At 41.2% G+C, this 19,732-nt stretch overlaps 1 protein-coding gene across 2 annotated transcripts in view; it reads right to left on the minus strand.

Annotated features, from left to right (window-relative positions):
• Positions 1 to 15,610: 15,610 nt before the first annotated feature.
• The window catches only part of LOC146863834 (4-galactosyl-N-acetylglucosaminide 3-alpha-L-fucosyltransferase FUT5-like), a 72,818-nt gene continuing 68,696 nt past the window's right edge, over positions 15,611 to 19,732 (minus strand). For both annotated transcript variants that reach the window (XM_085628343.1, XM_085628351.1), the window contains one exon: positions 15,611 to 17,778. In XM_085628343.1, coding sequence (XP_085484469.1) covers positions 16,680 to 17,765 — 1,086 coding nt within the window. In that variant the 5' untranslated portion in view covers positions 17,766 to 17,778 and the 3' untranslated portion in view covers positions 15,611 to 16,679. The remainder of the gene's footprint in view (positions 17,779 to 19,732) is intronic.

Raw genomic sequence — 19,732 nt, forward strand, 5'->3', positions numbered from 1 at the left:
ATGGGGTCATCAGGGCCAATAAATTAGAATAAGAAGGGGAACCACACAGCCCCCCCTTCTTAAAAAATTAAAATAAATAAAAGACTGGCATTGTGCCGGAGGCCACGCCCCCTCCTTGCAGCACTCTGCAAACGCGCCCCCTGGTGAGTTGTAAGTTGGGGAATTAATTCCTCTTCAATACTGAGGGTCCCTGAGGGCCAACTAGCCCAACAGGCATCTCCATTATGCGCCAGGGAGCTGCGCTGCAGACAGGTGTTCTGAGGCCAAGCCCCTTTTTACACCTCTCTCCAACGCAGCTCTGTGGCACTTACTGGAGGTACCTAGTGGTCTAGTTTGACCCTAGGGACCCTTAGGATTCAAGGGGACTTAATCTCTCAACTTAGAACAGCCACAGGGCGCGTTTACACAGTGGTGAAGGGAGGGGACGGGGCCTGAGGTGACGTGTGCAAACACGCACTATGGCACATTTTAAATTGGGGATATAATTTTCCTTCAATACTGAGGGCCCCTGGGGGCTAACTAGCCCACCAAGTGCTTCCAGTAAGCGCCACTGAGCTGCATTGCAGAGAGGTGGTCCAGGCCGTGCCACCACTTTTTACACCTCTCTGCAACGCAGCTCTGTGGCACTTACTGGAGGTACCTAGTGGGCTAGTAGGACCCTAGGGACCCTCAGGATTCAAATGAACTTAATCTCCCAACTAAAAATGGACACAGGGCATGTTTACACAGTGGTGAAGGGAGGGGACAGGGCCTGAGTTAACGTGTGCAAAAACGCCCTGTGGCCTGTTTTAAGAGGTAGTTTTAATCCCCCTGCCCTATGATATACTAGAGGCTTACAGAGGAGGTCATGCTAATCACAGGGGGACCACAATGCATAATGTTCCCTAATGTATGTAGGTGTTTTCACTGTATTCTAATTGTCTTTTAACATAGCACTGGCTCTAGGACTGGTTAGTCAGACTCAGTTACCACCAGTATCCGTCTGAAAAAGTTGAGGGTACAGGATGATTTTGCAACAAGGCTTCTTTCTGCTCTTCTTTTTGTTCTTTCTGCACGTTATCCTTCTTCCTGCACTTTTCTTCGTCTATGAGGACTTCTGTTGCTTCTTTCTGCACTTTTTTTTTTCTTTCTGTGCATTTTTTCTTCTTTCTTCACATGTCCTATCTCTGTAGGCATAGTTAGAAATTAGCATTTAAAAAGACTTTGAAATTCACAGAAAAAACCATAGGTTTCAGGCACGTTATAGTTAGGAATTAGCATTTAAAAACCTCAGAAATTCACTGAAAAAACATAGGTTTCAGGGGTGTTATAGTTATCTGGACTTTTCACTTGCACAAAACCATTGAAATTCCCCCGTTATAGTTAGTTCAGCTAACTATAACTCGCGCGCCCGCAATGCACTGCTGATGACGTCACATATTACATCACTCATGACATGGTCAGTGACATCACTCATGACATCACTGATGACATCTCAAATGACATCACTGATGACATCACTGATGACGTCATCCTTGTGATAGAGTGGCAGACCTCCTCTCACCCTAATATAACCTTTGATACATACATTCAAAAATAGAGACTAATCTTTTCAAAACAATGGACATACCAATACCAGTTACAACAACCTCGTCAGTAATTCTAAGATCCACATACACATCCACTCATTCACCAACAGTCCTATACAGTCACTCATACATGTACTCACTCATCATATGTACTTATACATCCTGTTACACAATGCCACTCATCCATAGAGTTACTCACACACAGTCACTCATGCTAATAAAGAATCAAACATACATTTACTTGCATATACAGTTATACACACACCACCACACCTACTTCTACGGAAACTTAAACATACTTAGTCTTTTAAACAATCACTTATAGAAACACATACTTATTCATACAGGAACTCTTTCAATCTCTCACTCTCACATATACTCAATTATATACACCAATAGTCACATATACTAGTTTAAAACATATGTAGTTACTCATAAAGACACTATTGAGACAGTCATTCACTCACTAACACACCCATACACACACTCATCCACCCATACAGTCCTGCACACATGCTGTCTTCAACACATACAAACAGTGAGTCACTCATTCATGCACCTATGCACTACGTAATACCCCCCACCGAACCATGCAGACACTCAGACTGATACTCAAAAAAAACAACTAATAACCTATATAGACACCCATATAGCTACTCACCAACCCATGCAGCCACTTATACACAAAGTGAGAGACTGATACAGATATTTACATATTTAAACATTACTCACTAAGCCATGTATTCACTATGATACACTTAGTCAGTTACACAATCAATTTTTCAAAAACAAATCATCCATTTAGACACTTATATACCCATTTATTCTTCCATCGACCTTGAGATATACATATATAAAACATATTTAATTTTCAGAAAACACACATTCACTGGATGATGTCATCAGTGATGTCATTTGAGATGTCATCAGTGATGTCATGAGTGATGTCACTGACCATGTCATGAGTGATGTAATATGTGACGTCATCAGCAGTGCATTGCGGGCGTGCGAGTTATAGTTAGCTGAACTAACTATAACGGGGGAATTTCAATGGTTTTGTACAAGTGAAAAGTCCAGCTAACTATAACACCCCTGAAACCTATGGTTTTTTCAGTGAATATATATATATATATATATATATATATATATATATATATATATATATATTTGTTTTTCCAAGTTCCCGAGGGTTTTAGAGGCGCACTCGACAGCAGTTGTGAAACCAAAAGATTTTATTAAAACAGAGAGCCAGCATCTTTCACGTGGGGTTGGAATTTGATTTTGTCGACGCGTTTCGAGGCAGGCAGCCTCTTCTTCATAGACAACTCAGATGACTGCGCAGACGGCTCCAGTCAGTCTTTTGGGTCTTTTAAGGAGCATGCGAAGACCCGCAGTGGATCACAGGTAATCCCTTTGTACAGTACGATGCATGCTGGGACACAAAGTCCTGACAGGAGTTCAGTATTGCCCCCAGTGGGCTCCGTGCAGTCATCAAATGTGGGAGCGATTTTTCACCCTAAAAGCTGTTAATTTACGCAGAGGCATGGAGCCTACTAAAGGATGAACACTGTACTTACCTGTTGAACTGCATTAACCAGCATGCAATGTGGCGTTTACTGTAAGCCACGCCCACTAAAGGCGGTTTCTCGTAATAAATTGAGTAACAAACAGGTGAGATTTTCTATGCCTCTGTGTGAAGCCCATGACTAAGAGGCGTTGGCCTCGAAACGCGTCGGGCATGGTCATAATTGATGGACGGAGGAAATGTGTGCTGCATCGAGGCAATCACTGAGAGAGCATTGTCGAGTGCATTCCTGAGCGTAAGGGCGTTTGGTTGGGGAATATATATATATATTCCGACAAGTGACCTCCTCCCACCGTTGCGGTCACAAAACGAGGCGCACTCGGACAACGTGATTAAGTAAATTTAATCGTCACACACGAAAAATGGACAGACGAGTTTCGGCTGCACGCCTTCCTCAATGTCACATTTTTTAGTTTCAAACGAGTGTTTTATATACAAGCAAACAATATACAATAGAGAAAGAGAGAGAACTGGCAGTTCATAAACATTGAAAAGGGGGTCACTTTTAGCCATACTCAGTGATTGGGGTGGCCATGATGAAATGTCAGAAAAGGCCTTTGATATATGTGAACTTCCAAGATGTCAATAAATTTCTATTCCATGTTTCATATTTCATAATGCATTATTCAATATTATAACAATGATTTTGAAACATTTATGTACAAATCAATTAATTAAAATTCATTAATTGTTTTTGTTTACAAATTACACAATTCATGATGTCTACAGTCAAGCCCACAGTGGGCTTCTCACTCACCCAAGTACTGCATAATCGTCATTCTTCAATTAATTATGCCCTGAATGGGGCCCACCGATAAAGAGTACTCTTCGTTTATGCTCTTTTAATCTTTATTCTATATGGACTCAGAGCTCTTCCTCATTGTTTAACCCTTTCGGGGTCTTAGTTTGCAATTCTACAATGTATAGTGACTCGAGTTTTCTTAATTTTTTAGTTCTGTTCCCCCCTCTTTCGCGGTCTAGACAAAAGAATCACAATAAATTGACATTTGACTCATGTTTCTCCTCAAAGTGCTGTGCAACAGGATATGCTACATCATGATTTTTTATGGCACGCATGTGCTCAAGAATCCTTTTTTTTGTAGGATGGATCGTACTACCTACATATCTCCTGTTGCACGGGCACAGCAAACAGTAGACCGTGTAGTCAGAGTTACAGTTCATGAGTTTGCTAATATTTCGTCTGGTCTTCCTTCCTGGTATACTGTAATCTTTCACTTTAAGACTATTCTTGCATGCCTTGCAATTCATGCATGGAAAAAATCCCATAATCAGATCCTTTTTCTTGGGGGCTTTTGTAAAGTGGCTCCTTACTAACTGATCTCTCAAATCTGGTCCTCTCCTTTAAGTTATCAATGGGGTCTGCGGAATGATAGGTCCTATTACATGATCTGATTTTAATATCTTCCAGTTTCTCCTGAAAATTTGAAAAACTTCTGTGGATCCGGTTGTATATTCTGTTATCATCCTCACTTTCCCCTTGGGTTCTAAGGTAGGAGCTTTACTCCCCCCTATTTCTAACAGGAGGTCCTTTCTTTCTACCTCACTGATCTTTCGCTTAGCATTAATGAGGGTCTCTTTCCTGTATCCTCTTCTAAGGAACCTGTTGCAAGCCTTGCTACTTTCCTTATCAAAATCCTCATCGAGTGAGCAATTACGTCTCAATCTAATAAGTTCCCCATAAGGTACTCCACTAATCACACTCTTAGGATGAAAACTATTAGCGTGTAGCACGCGGTTTCCTGCTGTGGGCTTCATGTATAGAGTAGTCTCTAACTTGTTCTCTTTTACATATACCATTCAGTTAAGATCGGGTACATTGGTCTGACTCACACATTCAGTAAATCTCAAATTCATATAATTTTTGTTGAGCTCTTCTATGTACATTATGGCCTCTTCCACCGATCCTCTACAAATAATGAAGAGGTCGTCGATGTACAGAGACCAGAGAACTACTTTTTCCAACCAAGCTTCATTATTGCCTGCCCAGGCCACTTGCTTCTCCCACCAGCCAACGAATAAATTTACGTAACTGGGGGCGAAGCACGTGCCCATCACAGTTCCCTGTTGGTGATATATCTTTCCTGAAAATGAAAATAAAAAGAAGTTATTGTAGAGACAGTATGTAATCAATTCTTTGAGCATGATGTTATGTTCATAAAATTTCAAATTTCTATTTTTTAGAAAGAACTCTACTGCTTCAAGTCCCTTCTGATGCTGTATGCTTGTGTAAGGACTTGTTGTATCGAGGGTTATCAATAACATGTCCGGTTCCCAATCGATATTTGCAATGATTCTCAAAAAGTCTTTTGTGTCTCTTACATAGGAGCTAAGATCAGTTACCAAGGTTTTCAGAAAGCAGTCAATATATATTGAGGTATTTTCCAATAGACTTTTCTTTGAAGAAACAATTGGTCTCCCTGGTGCATTTGTAGTACTCTTATGCACTTTGGGAAGAAAATAAAACGTTGGTAACTCGGGTGATTCGCAACAGATGAATTTAAAATCTTCTTCACCCAATGTGCCCTTATCCCTCCACTTCTTGGCAAGTTGATGACATTTTTTTATACTTTTCTCATATGTCATATAAGTTGAGATTTTGTAACAGCTTTTATCTGAGAGTAATCTTCTTGCTTCCTTGAGGTAGAGTGATTTGTCCATTAGCACCACATTTCCCCCTTTATCTGAGGATTTAATTATTAGATTGTTATCTTCACTCAGATTCGTTATTAGTTTTCTTTGATGACTTGTTAGGTTCTCCTTAGTCAAATTTGGACCCTTAGCTTGTACTTTCTTCAGTTCCTCTATTACCAGGTCATGAAAAGTGTCTATTGCATCATGGGATGACTGTGGGATGAAACGTGATTTTTTTCTTAGGGTGCTTGCGGCACCTTTTTGTGTGATCCCCATCTCTTCCAGGAAGTCTATAGTTTCATTCGGATCATCCTGGTTGCTGCTCATTCCCGTTTCTAGTTCCCTCATAGCCTGGAGGGCACTTAATTCCATTCCTGTAAGTGATTCACTTTCTTTCACAATGATGGGGTCTATTGTTTCATTACTCTTTTGTGGATGTAGCGTGTGTATTTTCAACAGTTTCAATTTGCGTATAAATTTATAAAAATCAATACACACGTTACTATATTCAAATTGCGTCGTTGGACAGAAGCTAAGACCTAGCTCTAGAATTTTGGTTTCTTCTTGAGTGATTTGCCTGCTGGAAAGATTAATCACTGTTTTCTTTTCTGGTCTTATTTCTGATTCCGTTTCCCCCCTCACCCCGCTTGCTCCTTGTTCTCCGTCCAGTCGGTGAAGTATCTCTTCCCCTTCCTTCCCCGTCGGGTTTTTCATTTCTTCTTTCCAGGGGGTGGGTTCTCGCTAGTGGGCACTGTCTTGCTTCTCTCATTAACTGATACTCATGAAAAAAGTAGTTGTAGAGGCTGTTTCAGTATTCTTCTCCTTTCTTCTTGTTACTTGCTCACCTTCGGAAGCTTCAATTTCAGACTCCGATGTATCACGAGAAGATACCTCACTTGTTTTTTGTTGCAACAGTTGTTTTCTGGGTGCATCATACTTCCTGGCAAATGTTAGGATTCTCCCAGACTCAGTCATTTTCATCCCTTAAAAACTTTGTTTGCGATTCCTAAAGATGCTCTCGTAGTCTGTTAGCCGTTTTTTCATTCGTTGTTGCAATTCCTCCCTTAATTTTACATCTTTGTCTAATGCGATTAATGCTTCCAGTTCTTTGATCTCATCCAGTAGTTTTTGTCTATCGCTCCAGGCATATTTGATTAAAATTTTCACCATACCCTTTGCTGATTCAGTCGTGTATTCAGCCCATTCCTGTAACAGCAAGGGGTCCGGTTGCTCATATGAGGGGGTTGTATAAATGCGCAGCCCCCTAGGAATACGATTACAGTCCAGATACCTCTGCAACGAGGTAGCCTCCCACCACTTCCGTGTTTCCTTTTCGTATATTTTTTCCAATCTATTGAAGAGGGTTTTCAGATTGCTACTCGTCGCTCCACCTCCCGATATTCCTTTCGGATCGGGATCCAAATTTCATTCACTTCTCATGAAGAGCCCTTCTGCTGCCTCTTCCCTCTCTCGATCCGTAAACATTTCTTATACTCTTACCAAAGGTGTGTGACTGCCAAATGATGTATATGTCCTTTTTGCCTACGTGCTTACCGCTACTGCGTTCAAATTTAGGAAAGTGATACGGGTTGTACTCACCGGCGGGGCTCTGCCGACGGCTCCGCGTTCTCCAACCCGCAGCTCCCGGTGTTCTCCCACTGGCAGTACACCCCTTCAGCTTCCCTCACAGATTTTCCTTATTCCAATGAACTCCGATAATTCCTCGGATGCACGCACGGCGGGGCTGGCAGTAACATTCGATTGCTATGCGTTCATCTACTGCCGCTCCACGCGGCATGGGTGCTTTCCTCCGCGTTGGTGAAACGCGATTCAATTCCGACAAGTGACCTCCTCCCACCGTTGCGGTCACAAAACGAGGCGCACTCTGACAACGTGATTAAGTAAATTTAATCGTCACACACGAAAAATGGACAGACGCGTTTCGGCTGCACGCCTTCCTCAATGTCACATTTTTTAGTTTCAAACGAGTTTTTTTATATAGAAACAAACAATATACAATAGAGAAAGAGAGAGGACTGGCAGTTCATAATCATTGAAAATGGGGTCACTTTTAGCCATACTCAAGGATTGTGGTGGCCATGATGAAATGTCAGAAAATGCCTTTGATATATGTGAACTTCCAAGATGTCAATGAAATATCTATTCCATGTTTCATAATGCATTATTCAATAATATAACAATGATTTTGAAACATTTATGTACAAATTAATTAATTAATTGTTTTTGTTTACAAATTACACAATTCATGAGGTCTACAGTCAAGCCCACAGTGGGCTTCTCACTCACCCAAGTACTGCATAATCATCATTCTTCAATTAATTATGCCCTGAATGGGCCCCACCGATAAAGAGTACTCTTTGTTTACTCTTTTTTCATCTTTAGTCTATGTGGACCCAGAGCTCTTCCTCATTGTTTAACCCTTCCGGGGTCTTAGTCTGCAATTCTACAATGTATCGCGACTCGAGTTTTCTTAATTTTTTTGATATATATATTACCTACTGGCGGTCGCCAGTAGGTAGTTATAGTTAGGACCACGTTTCCATAGGAAAACCTCAACATTCTATTTTGAATAACTTTGGCGCCGGTCGACGAATCCTCGCGAATTTCTCAAAATAGGTGGGGCGCTACGCTCCGCTCCTACCCTGAAAGTCTCGGGGGGATCCGTCAAGCGGGGGCTGAGATAAAAGGGGGGTCCCAAAACGCGTTTTTCCCATGCATTTTTCCATAGGACCTTTAGAACGAGCTACAGCCCGAACGGCTGAACAGAATTACTCAAAATTTGGCAGAGAGGTAGTCCCTAGGTCAAGGAAGTGCCTTTTGTAGGTTTGGTGTAAATCTGTTCAGTAGATTCTGAGAAAATAGCCTTTAAATCAATATATATATCTGAGCCCGCTTACGGTACGCTTACGGTAAGCGTACGGTGGCGTGCGCGAGCGCGATTCTGATTGGCTCTTAGATCTTAGTAAACATTCGAATCGGCCGAAACCAGGAAGCGGCGGCCGCCATTTTGTGTATTTCACTCTGAAAAAAAAGAGTGAAAACAAGGAAAGGGGGCAATGAGGAGAGTTACAGACCCCCTTACATTTGTGAGGGGGTCAAAGAAGGACTGTAAAGTACAAAGAAAACATTTATTGATTTTAAAAAAAATCACGGGGTACGCGTACGGTAAGCTTACGGTAAGCGTACGGTAGAAAAAAAAAAAAAATGAAAATCAGATTTAAGTGTTTAGATATTAGGGGGCTCTAAAAAGAGCCGTTGTGTTTATGAAATGATTTTTTAGTGGTACCTACAAGTAAGTACCGATGCAGAGTCTAAGGTTCAAGAGGAAGACTCTGTTCCCTTCATCATTGAAGTGCACACCATCTCCTCTATAAATGTCTTGCATGTCATAACGCAAGTTGTTGTGGTAAATGGCACCCATACCATAGTCACGGAGGAAAGCAGAAACAGATTTGTTGACGTGCTTTCTTGCTTTGTCATCGCACCGCGTGCCCACCGTGCGTGCACGGCACTAACTGCGTAAAGTGGGCACGCGGTGCGCGAAGCGCACCGTGCGCGCACGGAACGAACTGCGTTAAGTGGGCGCGCACGCCACGAATGGCGTAAAGTAACTTAGCATTTAAAAAAACGTACAAATTCACTGAAAAAACCATAGGTTTCACACACGTTATAGTTAGGAATTAGCATTTAAAAAACCTTGCAAATTCACTGAAAAAACCATAGGTTTCACACATGTTATAGTTAGCGGAAATTTTACTGATAAAAAACCAATGAAATTCCCCCGTTATAGTTAGTGCAGGCAACTATAACTCACGCGACCGCAATCTTCTGCTGATGACATATGTGTCTTTATGAAAAAAAAATATTTGTAATATATGTATAGCTAAAAATGTATGGAAGAAGACATGGGCAAATAAGTGTCTAAATACAGTATTAGCATCAGCAGAGGATTGCGGTCGCGTGAGTTATAGTTGCCTGCACTAACTATAACGGGGGAATTTCATTGGTTTTTTATCAGTAAAATTTCCGCTAACTATAACATGTGTGAAACCTATGGTTTTTTCAGTGAATATATATATATATATATACACACACATACAAGGTTTTGCTAACTGAACACACAGGAACAGTTAGGCTAACTTATCCCCAAATTTATAACTCAATGGGATCTCACCCCAATTAATAACGTATAGTTTTCACAAAAGGTCCTTAGGATATGTTGCATTATAGCCCGGGTATTCGAACCACAATAAGGATAAGTCAAGTGATTCAAAGCTCGAAATCTATGTGGGTAATGATTCTATTAGCTGTGGTCATAATACAAACAAGTAACATGATACAAGTCGTATCAAAGAAAGGAGAGCGCGAGCAATCTGTGTCAAAAATCATGTCATTCAGCAGACAATGAAGGATCCTATATAGGACCAGGATCAAAGAAAATAGAACAAGGTAGAAAATATCTATATACACAGACATACTTATATTAACTATATACAAAGGAAATATTATGCTGGCCTATCCCCAAAATTTATAAATCAATGAGATCTCGCCTTGATAATGACGAGTGTTCATAGGAGGTCCTTATGATGTGTTGTTGCATTAACCGGGTATTGGAACCACAATAAGGGTAAGTCAAGTAAATCCCAAATCGAAATCTATGTGAATAATGGTTCTATGAACTGTGGCTGAAGTACAACAAAATAACATAGTACATGTTGTATCTTGAAAGACGGAGAAGAGAGGGCAATCCTTGCCCAAAACCATAGTTTCCGACAAACCAATAAAGGATCATATATGAGACCCAAATCCAATAATATAACTCAGGGTTGACCCCGTATACCGATTGGTACATAATCTGAATGTAAATTATTTAAGTCAGGAGCCATACGATAAGGCCAAACTCAAACGTGATCGAACGGTGCCCATTGACCAAACACACGGGTAAAGAGAATAAGGAATAACACGAGTAACCCCATATATGCCAATGCATGCCCACACAAAGTATAAACAATAAATGTTGTTTATACTTTGTGTGGGCACACATTGGCATATATGGGATCACACGTGTTATTCTTTTGTCTCTTTGCCTTTCCTCTTTCCTCCTGAATATATAATCTCTATGTCCGTGGCAACAAGATCGGTATGCTTTTATTTTGTTAATGGCCTGGGTTTTATTCTTATTTTCATATATATAAAGACTTTGAGCATGGTATTGTGCCAAATGGATTTGCGTATATACTTAAGACGCCGGTGTTTTCATTGATTCTCTTTACTGGTGTGTTTGGTTAATGGCGACCGTTCGACCATATTCAGGTTTGGCCTTATCCGACTTAAATTAAATCATTTACATTTAGATTATGTACCGATCAGTATACAGGGTCAACCCTGAGTTAAATTCTTGGATTTGGCAAAGCGGAGTTACCCACCCAGGGTTAGTAGAGACCTACAAAGGTTCCGGTGAGGTGCAGTGAATTCCAGAACGCGGAGGCTGAATGAAGGAGGGCCATGGCTGGAAGGAATGGGCTGGAAGGAATGGGAGGGGTAAGGGTGGTTAGGTGGGGCCGCCCGGAATTGGAAATCGGGTTATGGGAATGAAGGGATGGATTCAACCCTTGCATCAAGTAATCTGGCAAGTCTATTGAAGCTATGAGAAATGATTGGGCCCTCCTCAGGATTGAAACCTGGGGGTGAATACGTCTGGAGGCAGAGCACAATTAGATCAGGAATGCGCCGTGTTCGAGGGCACAGCAGGAACTTGAGATGCAACGAGCTCAAAACGTAGTAGTTCGCGGAGGGCAGAAAGGGGTCATGGTTGGGAGAGCAACTAGATGGATAGTGTTTGCACCAATTGGTACCCCAGGAGGAAGATCTTTAGAGAAAGAAGGTGGGGGGCAGGAGAGAGATAGGGAAAAGAGAATTTTTAAACATCTTGTTATTCGTATGGACAATTGAAGTGTTATATAAAAAGCATAGTAACTTAATCCACAATAATATATACATGCTGAGAGAAGAAGAATTTCAAACTTTTTATGCAACAAAAAAGGACTTGATCTATATTATTATATACATATGGGGGGAAAAATAAGTTTCAATAATGGTGTCCTGTTCATGTCAATTTAGGTAAACAGTACAACCAATGGTATATTTGCTCTAGTCGTATGAATCATAGTGTATCATAGTGTAGAGAAAGGAGGGACCAAAGTAGAACATGACTAAGAAGTCTTTAAAAGGTGGAGTGTTAGGACATAAGGATAGTCCCGTTCATATCAATTGGGCAAACAATGCAGTTAATTGTTAACTCACTCTAGTCTTGTGTATTATGGAGTAGAGATGACCAAAAAGTATTTTAAACGTGGAATGCTAGGACAGATAAAGTAGGGTAAAATGACTCAATGGACGTTGATGGCGGCATTTCATTCACCCAGTATGTTCACTCCATGATTTAGTGAGTCCCAAAGTGCTATCCACTACATGCACATTTGTTCAAAAGTAGTTGTAGGTTCCCACCACGCAAAGACAAGGTGGGTTGGTCAATGAGCTGCCATATCAAGTGGTTTGCAAGTGCTTTTTTTCATGTAATGGGAGGCTAAAGGGGCGTCTCGACTTTTCATCTGATGCGACTCGCGTTAATTGAGCCATTGCTTGATAATTTGGGTAGTTTGACCAATGTATATTAAGTCACATGGGCAACAGATGGCATAAATTGCATTTGTAGTGTGGCAGTTAGAAAACTGTTTTAGTTGGTAAGTACGGTCCTTGACTGTGAATTCTTTTGTGTTGATAGTAAGGGCTAGACCACGCAATTTTGACACCTACAGCGTCCGAGTGTAGGGGGGAGACCCCATGCCAAGGTAATGGATGTCGTTTTTTGGTTTCATCAGGCCAGGTCACAACATGTACCAGTTAGGTTGTTGCCCCTCTTGTAGGAAAAGAGGGGGTTTCTTGGAAGATTGTATATGTCCGAAGGACATTCCAGTTCCTTTTTATGATTTTGTTGACTTTAATGCTTGAGGGGCAGTAGTTGGAGACAAACAGGATGCATGTATTCACTCGTTTTCTACATGGTGATAAGAGAATGTCTCTGTGGCAATACTATGTACATTTGCAGGCCTGGGAAATCCGGTGCCGTGGGTAGCCTCGATTAGTAAGTTTATCTGATAATATTTCCGCCTCTCGAAAATAATCCTTTTTCCATTTGCAGTTTCTTAGGATACGAAAAAACTGACCATATGGGAGACCATTGCAGAGGCCACGTGGATGGTAATGTGAATATAGTAACAGTGTGTTGCGTTCTGTGGGCTTACAAAACAATTAGGTACCAATTGCATCTTCCTCAGCGTGAAGGGTGAGGTCCCAGAAAGGGAGATCATTTGTCCTAGATTCGGACGGAAATTTAAGGTGAGACTGGCAGTTATTGAGCCACTCGATAAAGATAGATAATCTGCTGTGTCCTGCCAAATCAAGAGAATGTCGTCAGTATCTCTCCGCCAGAAACCAACTTGATTAAAGAAAGGGTTTGTAGGGGTAAGGATATGTGTCGTTTCCAAATTATATATGTAGCGAATTGCAAAATTTGGGGCGAAACAAGCACCCATGGAAACACCATTAACCTTTAGGTAAAAGGTATCTTTATACAGGAAGTAGTTGTTGTTTAAGGCAATTCGAAGTAGGTCTGGTTTGAATTCAGTGGGGATAGCAGTGGGCTTAGGATGATTGTCGAGTAGATTCTGGATGATTTGTAAGCCCTCGTCATGTGGAATGTTTGTGTTAAGTGACTCGATGTCTAAGCTGACCATCAGATCGGTCTCAGTATTAAATGGTCCATCGTCAATCAAGTTGATAAGGTCAGTACTGTCTTGTATGAAAGTATTGGTGAGGGGGAGAAATTCCTTTAGGATGGTATCTATGTATATACCTAGGGGTTCCAGAATAGATCCACAACCTGATACGATGGGGCGGCCAGGGGGATCAATAGTTTGTGTTTTAGGAAGAACATAAATGATTGGTGTCAACGGGATGAGGGTTATTGAAAAAGGTGTGTTCTTTTTTTAGATATAATGTCTAAAAGTAAGGCCTGGTTAGTCACAGCTTGTATTTGACTGTGGATGTTTTGCAGTAGATCAGAGGGGAGGGCACAACAGTGGACCTCATTGGAAAGTTGTCTCATAACCTCTACGTCGTACTTATTGATATCCATGATAACTATATCTCCGCCTTTGTCAGCCGGTTTTATAATGATGTGAGGATTGTCTCGAAGGATATTCAGAGCAAGTTTTTCACCCAGGGAAAGATTGTAAGGGACAAATTCAGATTGGTGTTGCATTTCCATGATTTTGTGGAGTACAAGCCGTTCAAAGGTAAGTATTTCAGTTGGCATTGAGGCAGTTGATGGGATAAAAGTTGAAGGAGGGATTGGATAGAATTATCTCTTGAATGTGTATCAGAAAATAATTGTTACAATCTAATGCATCTGAAGATCCGTAGTAAGGCTTCCTGAAAATTGAAGCAGTTACTGCGGTCAGTGGGGATGAAGAAGTGACCTTTAATGAGAAGAGAAATTTCCTCAGAGGATAAGGAATGCTTGGATAGGTTAAAAATAGGAATGGTGTCAATGTTGGACTGATGGGACTTGTAGGGTGCAGTGATGGGAGAAGAAATCATGGCTGTGTCATGTATCATTACTGCGGGGGCCCAGATTGGTAAAATTTGCGACAGGTCGGACGTTCGCCTGCGTAGTGATACTGGTAATACGGTTTGATTCTCCCTCTGCCATATCCGCGGTTCCCTCCTAAAAAAAACAGTCGGTAGAAGTGGTGGTGGTGGTGGTGGAGGTCTATTTTGATTCCTCTCTAAGCTGGAGTCCTCACCACGGTCTGAGTCCTCAATGGAGGTGTAGGAGGAATCTGAAAAGGTGATCGCTTGATTGTTTCTATATCTACCCCAATTCCTAATTCTAGGTAGCTGGTAGGAAGTGTTGTAAAATGTGTGAAGCAAATAAGGGTATGTTTTCTCTTGTTATAGCTCTTAATTTTTGTATTTTGTTTATTTTCTTAATTTGTTTGAAAGTGTTAAAAGTGGCAATCGTTCTGTTGATTTTGGCAGGAAGATTCTTAGCGTCAGTAATAGTGAAATCTTCTAGAATGAGTTTCTCTAATTCACCGATTTCTTCAAGTTCCTTTTGGCTATGCTCGACGGCAGTATCAATACCTAGGACCATCCAGTGTCTGGAATAGGTTGTCGCTAAATGACTGAAATCTGTCCGAAATGTAGGTTCTTGTGTAAATATAGCTGGGGTTTTGTGGATTTGGAGCCCTGGGAGAATCACATCTGACTTTAAAGTATTCAGTTAGCATGCGTGCATGGAGATTAGTGGGGATCTGTTTTTTCTTGAGTTTTTCAAGTTTGTCTAATAGAACCCTTGAGGTATTGGGCACTGTAGGGAGGGAAGTGGATCAGTGAGAGAGAAGAGAGGGCCCACACAAAATGTGTTTGATGAAGACATCCGAAATATTAGGGGTCTTCCTGGAGGACATAATGTGTAATTTAGTTGCACATAACGTGTCAAGTAAATGACGAGAGTCTGGAGTAAACTCTCGGAACCCAGCAGTTGCTCAAAGTAACATGAAAACAAAACAGAAGACAACCCTTAAACCCAGTCGAGACCCTGGTAGATATATGTAACAATGTCGCAACCAGTAATCATTCAGTAGAAAAAATTCATAAAGAAAACAAGTCAATGGCAGAGTAAAGGGAGGAAAGGGAGACCCCAATAATTAAGAGGAGGCACATAAAATGGTCTATATTTGAGCAAAAATAGTTATATCAGCACTAAATAACATTTTATGCAAGTGTAACACAAACATTGGTGTGCACATACATGCTTGTGTAGAAGGTGAACAGTGCAGGTGACATGTGAAATAAAGTGAAATAACAGCAAATAAGTGGCACAAAAAATAAATTGAGGAATAGTTACAAAACAGTATATTGATAGTTCATAAAAGGTTTACTGTTTTAAGAAACCAACAGAACTCCCAAGGATGCGCTGAATGGTCGACAGCATTTCAACCTGCAAGAAATTCAGGTCATCACCAGGACAGGGTTACAGAGAATCAGTCAGTGCTGTATAGAGTAATAAAAAGGTGAAAGAATAGGATTGGCGAAGGCACATGAAAGGGGAGATGGAGCTTGAGTTATAATATCGTTGCTACCTGTAGTGGTGGTAGCGGGTAACCCTTATGGCCAGAGTGAATCAGTCAAGGATTGCACGGGTTAGAATCTGGGTAAGATCTGCGGAGGAATGAGAGTAATTACCCCAAAGAACAATGATGCTGATAGACAAAGACCCGAGAGGGTCGTGAAGTACGATCAGCAAAAATTGACAGGGGGCGAAAAGGAGATTTGTATATCAGTGCAATCATAGAGACATATACAAGTCTGTCTAAAATACAAGTAAAGGGATAGTACCCCTTCTACTGGTCACTCGTTCCTGCTTTTGTTGACCTACTTTAATACTACAGTGTAATCTCTGACGTAGCAAGGGTACCATGAGCCTGGTGCCTGCTGATTCGGTTGTAAGAGACAGCCAGAACTGTAGTTCACTGAACCCTTAATACCTCAGGCCCCGGTGCCACTGCACCTGCTGCACTACCAATAGTTACACAGAGGAGGACAATGAGCAAGTCAATATGCATAATCCAACTACCTACATTCAGGAGGATGCAAATAATGTCCAAATGCCACTCCACTGAAAAGATCCACAGGCTCAGAGCTCAACAACAATGTAGTTTAGATTGAACTTTCCCAGAGATTGCTTACAAAATACCTAATCCCCTTTGAACTTTTAGAAAATCCAGTTATATGAACCATCTTTTAATGCTGGGGACAGTCTTATTTACATAGTGTTTCTGATGCAATGAGCGGCATGCTTTACAGTAATGGGTGATCCAGGACACCTTCGAAACTGGTTGAAGACGTATCCTCCAATGGAAGTAGCTTAGGTACCGCTCATCATCCACATCCAGGTCTAGGAGGTAAGCGGCCAGCTCTTGTGCAGTAGGAAAGTCATTGATATGAATGAAGGAATGAGGCGGAAGGAAGAGTTCATAGTTGGCACGAGTAGGACCCAAGACCACAGGCACAGCCATTGAATCGAAGGCATTCCTCCAGACCTTTTCAGTGATGTAGTCTTTATGCTGAGAGTTCTCGAAGGCCAAATAGAACTTGTATCGGCTGATGATCGTGGTCAAGAGCGTCCTATCTGGAATGGGCATGTGCTTCTTCCCAAAAACATCCACAGGGATGTGTTTCCGAAGCTCTTTATAAAATTGCACTCGCTTGTCACTTGGTCTCCAGTTGCTGATCACCCATGACACCAGTTTAGATTTTTTAGGTATGCTGACTTTCCCTGGCTTACTTACATTTTCCACCCAGCCGTATGGGGAGAAGATGTCCGAGTCCTGGCGGTAAGACAGGGTTAGGTTAAACAAGTTATCCATTAAATGGAGGTTGCTCAGATAAATTGGTGACTCCATGTTGAACCATATCCATAACTGGTGTGGTGGTCTTGGCTGTAGAGGAAGCAGTGAGATGCTGGAGCTCACGTCCTTGTGGTGGATGACCACTGCATCCGCATGCTTATACATGCTACGGTTTGCAGTCAGATGACAGCCAGCAATGCCATACTGAGGCATGCATCTATCCAAGGAGAATTTGTGACCATAAGGCCAAGTCCAGAGCAAGATTACCAGTTCAGACTGCTTATTTCCAGCAGGGAGAAGAGATGCAGTCTGGAGATTTGCAGTGGACTGAAAGAAAACCTGGTGAGTTATTTTTAAAAAAATTGGCTTCAAATCTGTGAAGAGTGTGAAATAGATGAAGAAACAGAGACTCGCTAAAATTGGGATGAGTATGTAGTTTGCCTTCATAACATAGTTCACCATGCCGTACGAAGAGCTGTGAAGTAACAAGAGAACAAACAATATTAGGGATATCAATACAACTGCACGTTAGGAGACTGTATTCGTTCATACTTTAGCTAGACAACAACTCTACTCTATTCATATTTTCATACAACACCACATTTATTAAGTATCATGAACAAATGGGTGGTACAGTGGACTCAAAACTGTGTACCTTATGTTTAGGCAATGAGATTGACTTCTCATGTTGGGTAAAGGATGAACACCTGAAGTGAGGTCTTTTATTGTGGCAGAAGAAAGCATACTTTTTATGAGCATCGCTAAACAACTATGCCTGGGTGAAATTTCATTTGTGTGTCGAAATTCGAGCAATTCCTAAATTTCATGAAAATAAGACAATTTTTCCAAATTTCAAATTATGTGTTTGTGGAAATATGTCTGACGAGGTACTAGAGGGAGACCGGTTTCCATAGATAGTATCACATCAAGAGATATTTTTTGCCCCAACCAGTTGCCTTCCATTATCTTGTGTGAACTTTTTACGCTTAAAAAAATTCATTTGAGGAAAAGGCATGCTGCATTTCGCTGTGGATGCATAATTTCTTGTAGTTATCCAACAGTTTCATGGAATTTCATGAGAACATTGAACGCCATTTTGCACACAAATATACGGTGTGCTACACAAGGCGCTCAACTGTACACATGATACTAAAATACAGAGCTGCGGTAAGCCGGTACAGACTAGAGTTCAGAGTGGACAACCCTACATCATCTCCTTCCATACTCTATGATCTTGGGAGATTGGCCATTCAGTGCCCCACCATTGTGCAAGTGTTATTTGCTAGTACTCAACTGAGGTATCTTCACCCTTTCTCCACTTGACACCAGTCTTGGCACATCCGATAGGAACGTCAGTCTGACTCTGCCCGGCACCCTTTCCTCATCCAGGACCATCAGAACAGCCGTGATCCCATGAACATCAGCTCAGCCCTCTATGTGCTTAGCAAACTGAGCTGATCAGCTACCCTATTAGTTTGCCATAGTGGACCACGTTTGACTATTCTTTTTTCTTCTCTCCAGTTCTGCAAGTTCCTTTGCAAGACTATCATGAACCATCTGTGGGTATTTAAGTCTGGCTATACCAATTCTTTAAAATGAGTGGCCTTTGGCTCCACCCAGGACATTATTATGCCTTACCTCACGCTATGGTCTATTTGGTCGTGCTTTCCGGGAAGTGCTTCCATTTCAATTCATGAGGGACTATTTTACATCTGTGTCACATTCAATTATTTATCTCTTTTATGCATTCTACACAGAAAACAATGCTTTTCTACTACTTTTTCCCTGGCATCGGCAAAGTCAATAGGGCAGGCTTTATTGCGATAAAAAGCATTTATGCATGCAATGAATGTAAGCATCATGTTTGAATGTTGGTGTATACATGCATTGAAGCTATACTTATTGGCTTTGCTAACACTTGTCTTTTGTAGCTGGGATGGTAGATCAATTACCTACCCCCATGGCATGTCCTCAGCATGTTCCAGGTGGGTGCTACAGATATTTACTGCTTCCTGTTAATACTTAGAAATGTTCTTATCTGAAAGGATCACTCCTCCCCGTTTGTTAGGTCTCACAGGATGCACTCATTGAAGTGCCTCTAACAGAAGGTCTCAGTGCTGTTCTATTCCCGGTCTTGCATGATCTACAATGGATACTACCCTTTCGGAGTATGCACCATTTTGAAGCAGGTTTAATTAGTTTTTGTCATTTTGTGTCCGACTGTTATTTGATGTATCCTATGTGCCGTTTCTAATGTGGCTGGACATTTTTAGGAAACTTTAAAAAAAAATCATTAGCTCTTGTTATTTGATGTCACAATTTTAAAATGCCTTTTGTCATCAGTTATGTTTATCATTAAGTTTATGTTATCTGTTACAGCCCTGACGAAGTTCCATGAATGTATCTTCGGAACGAAACGCGTTGGCTGG

The sequence above is a fragment of the Triturus cristatus genome, chromosome 2_1 (genome assembly GCF_964204655.1).
Source record: "Triturus cristatus chromosome 2_1, aTriCri1.1, whole genome shotgun sequence".
In the NCBI taxonomy this organism is placed as follows: Eukaryota; Metazoa; Chordata; class Amphibia; order Caudata; family Salamandridae; genus Triturus; species Triturus cristatus.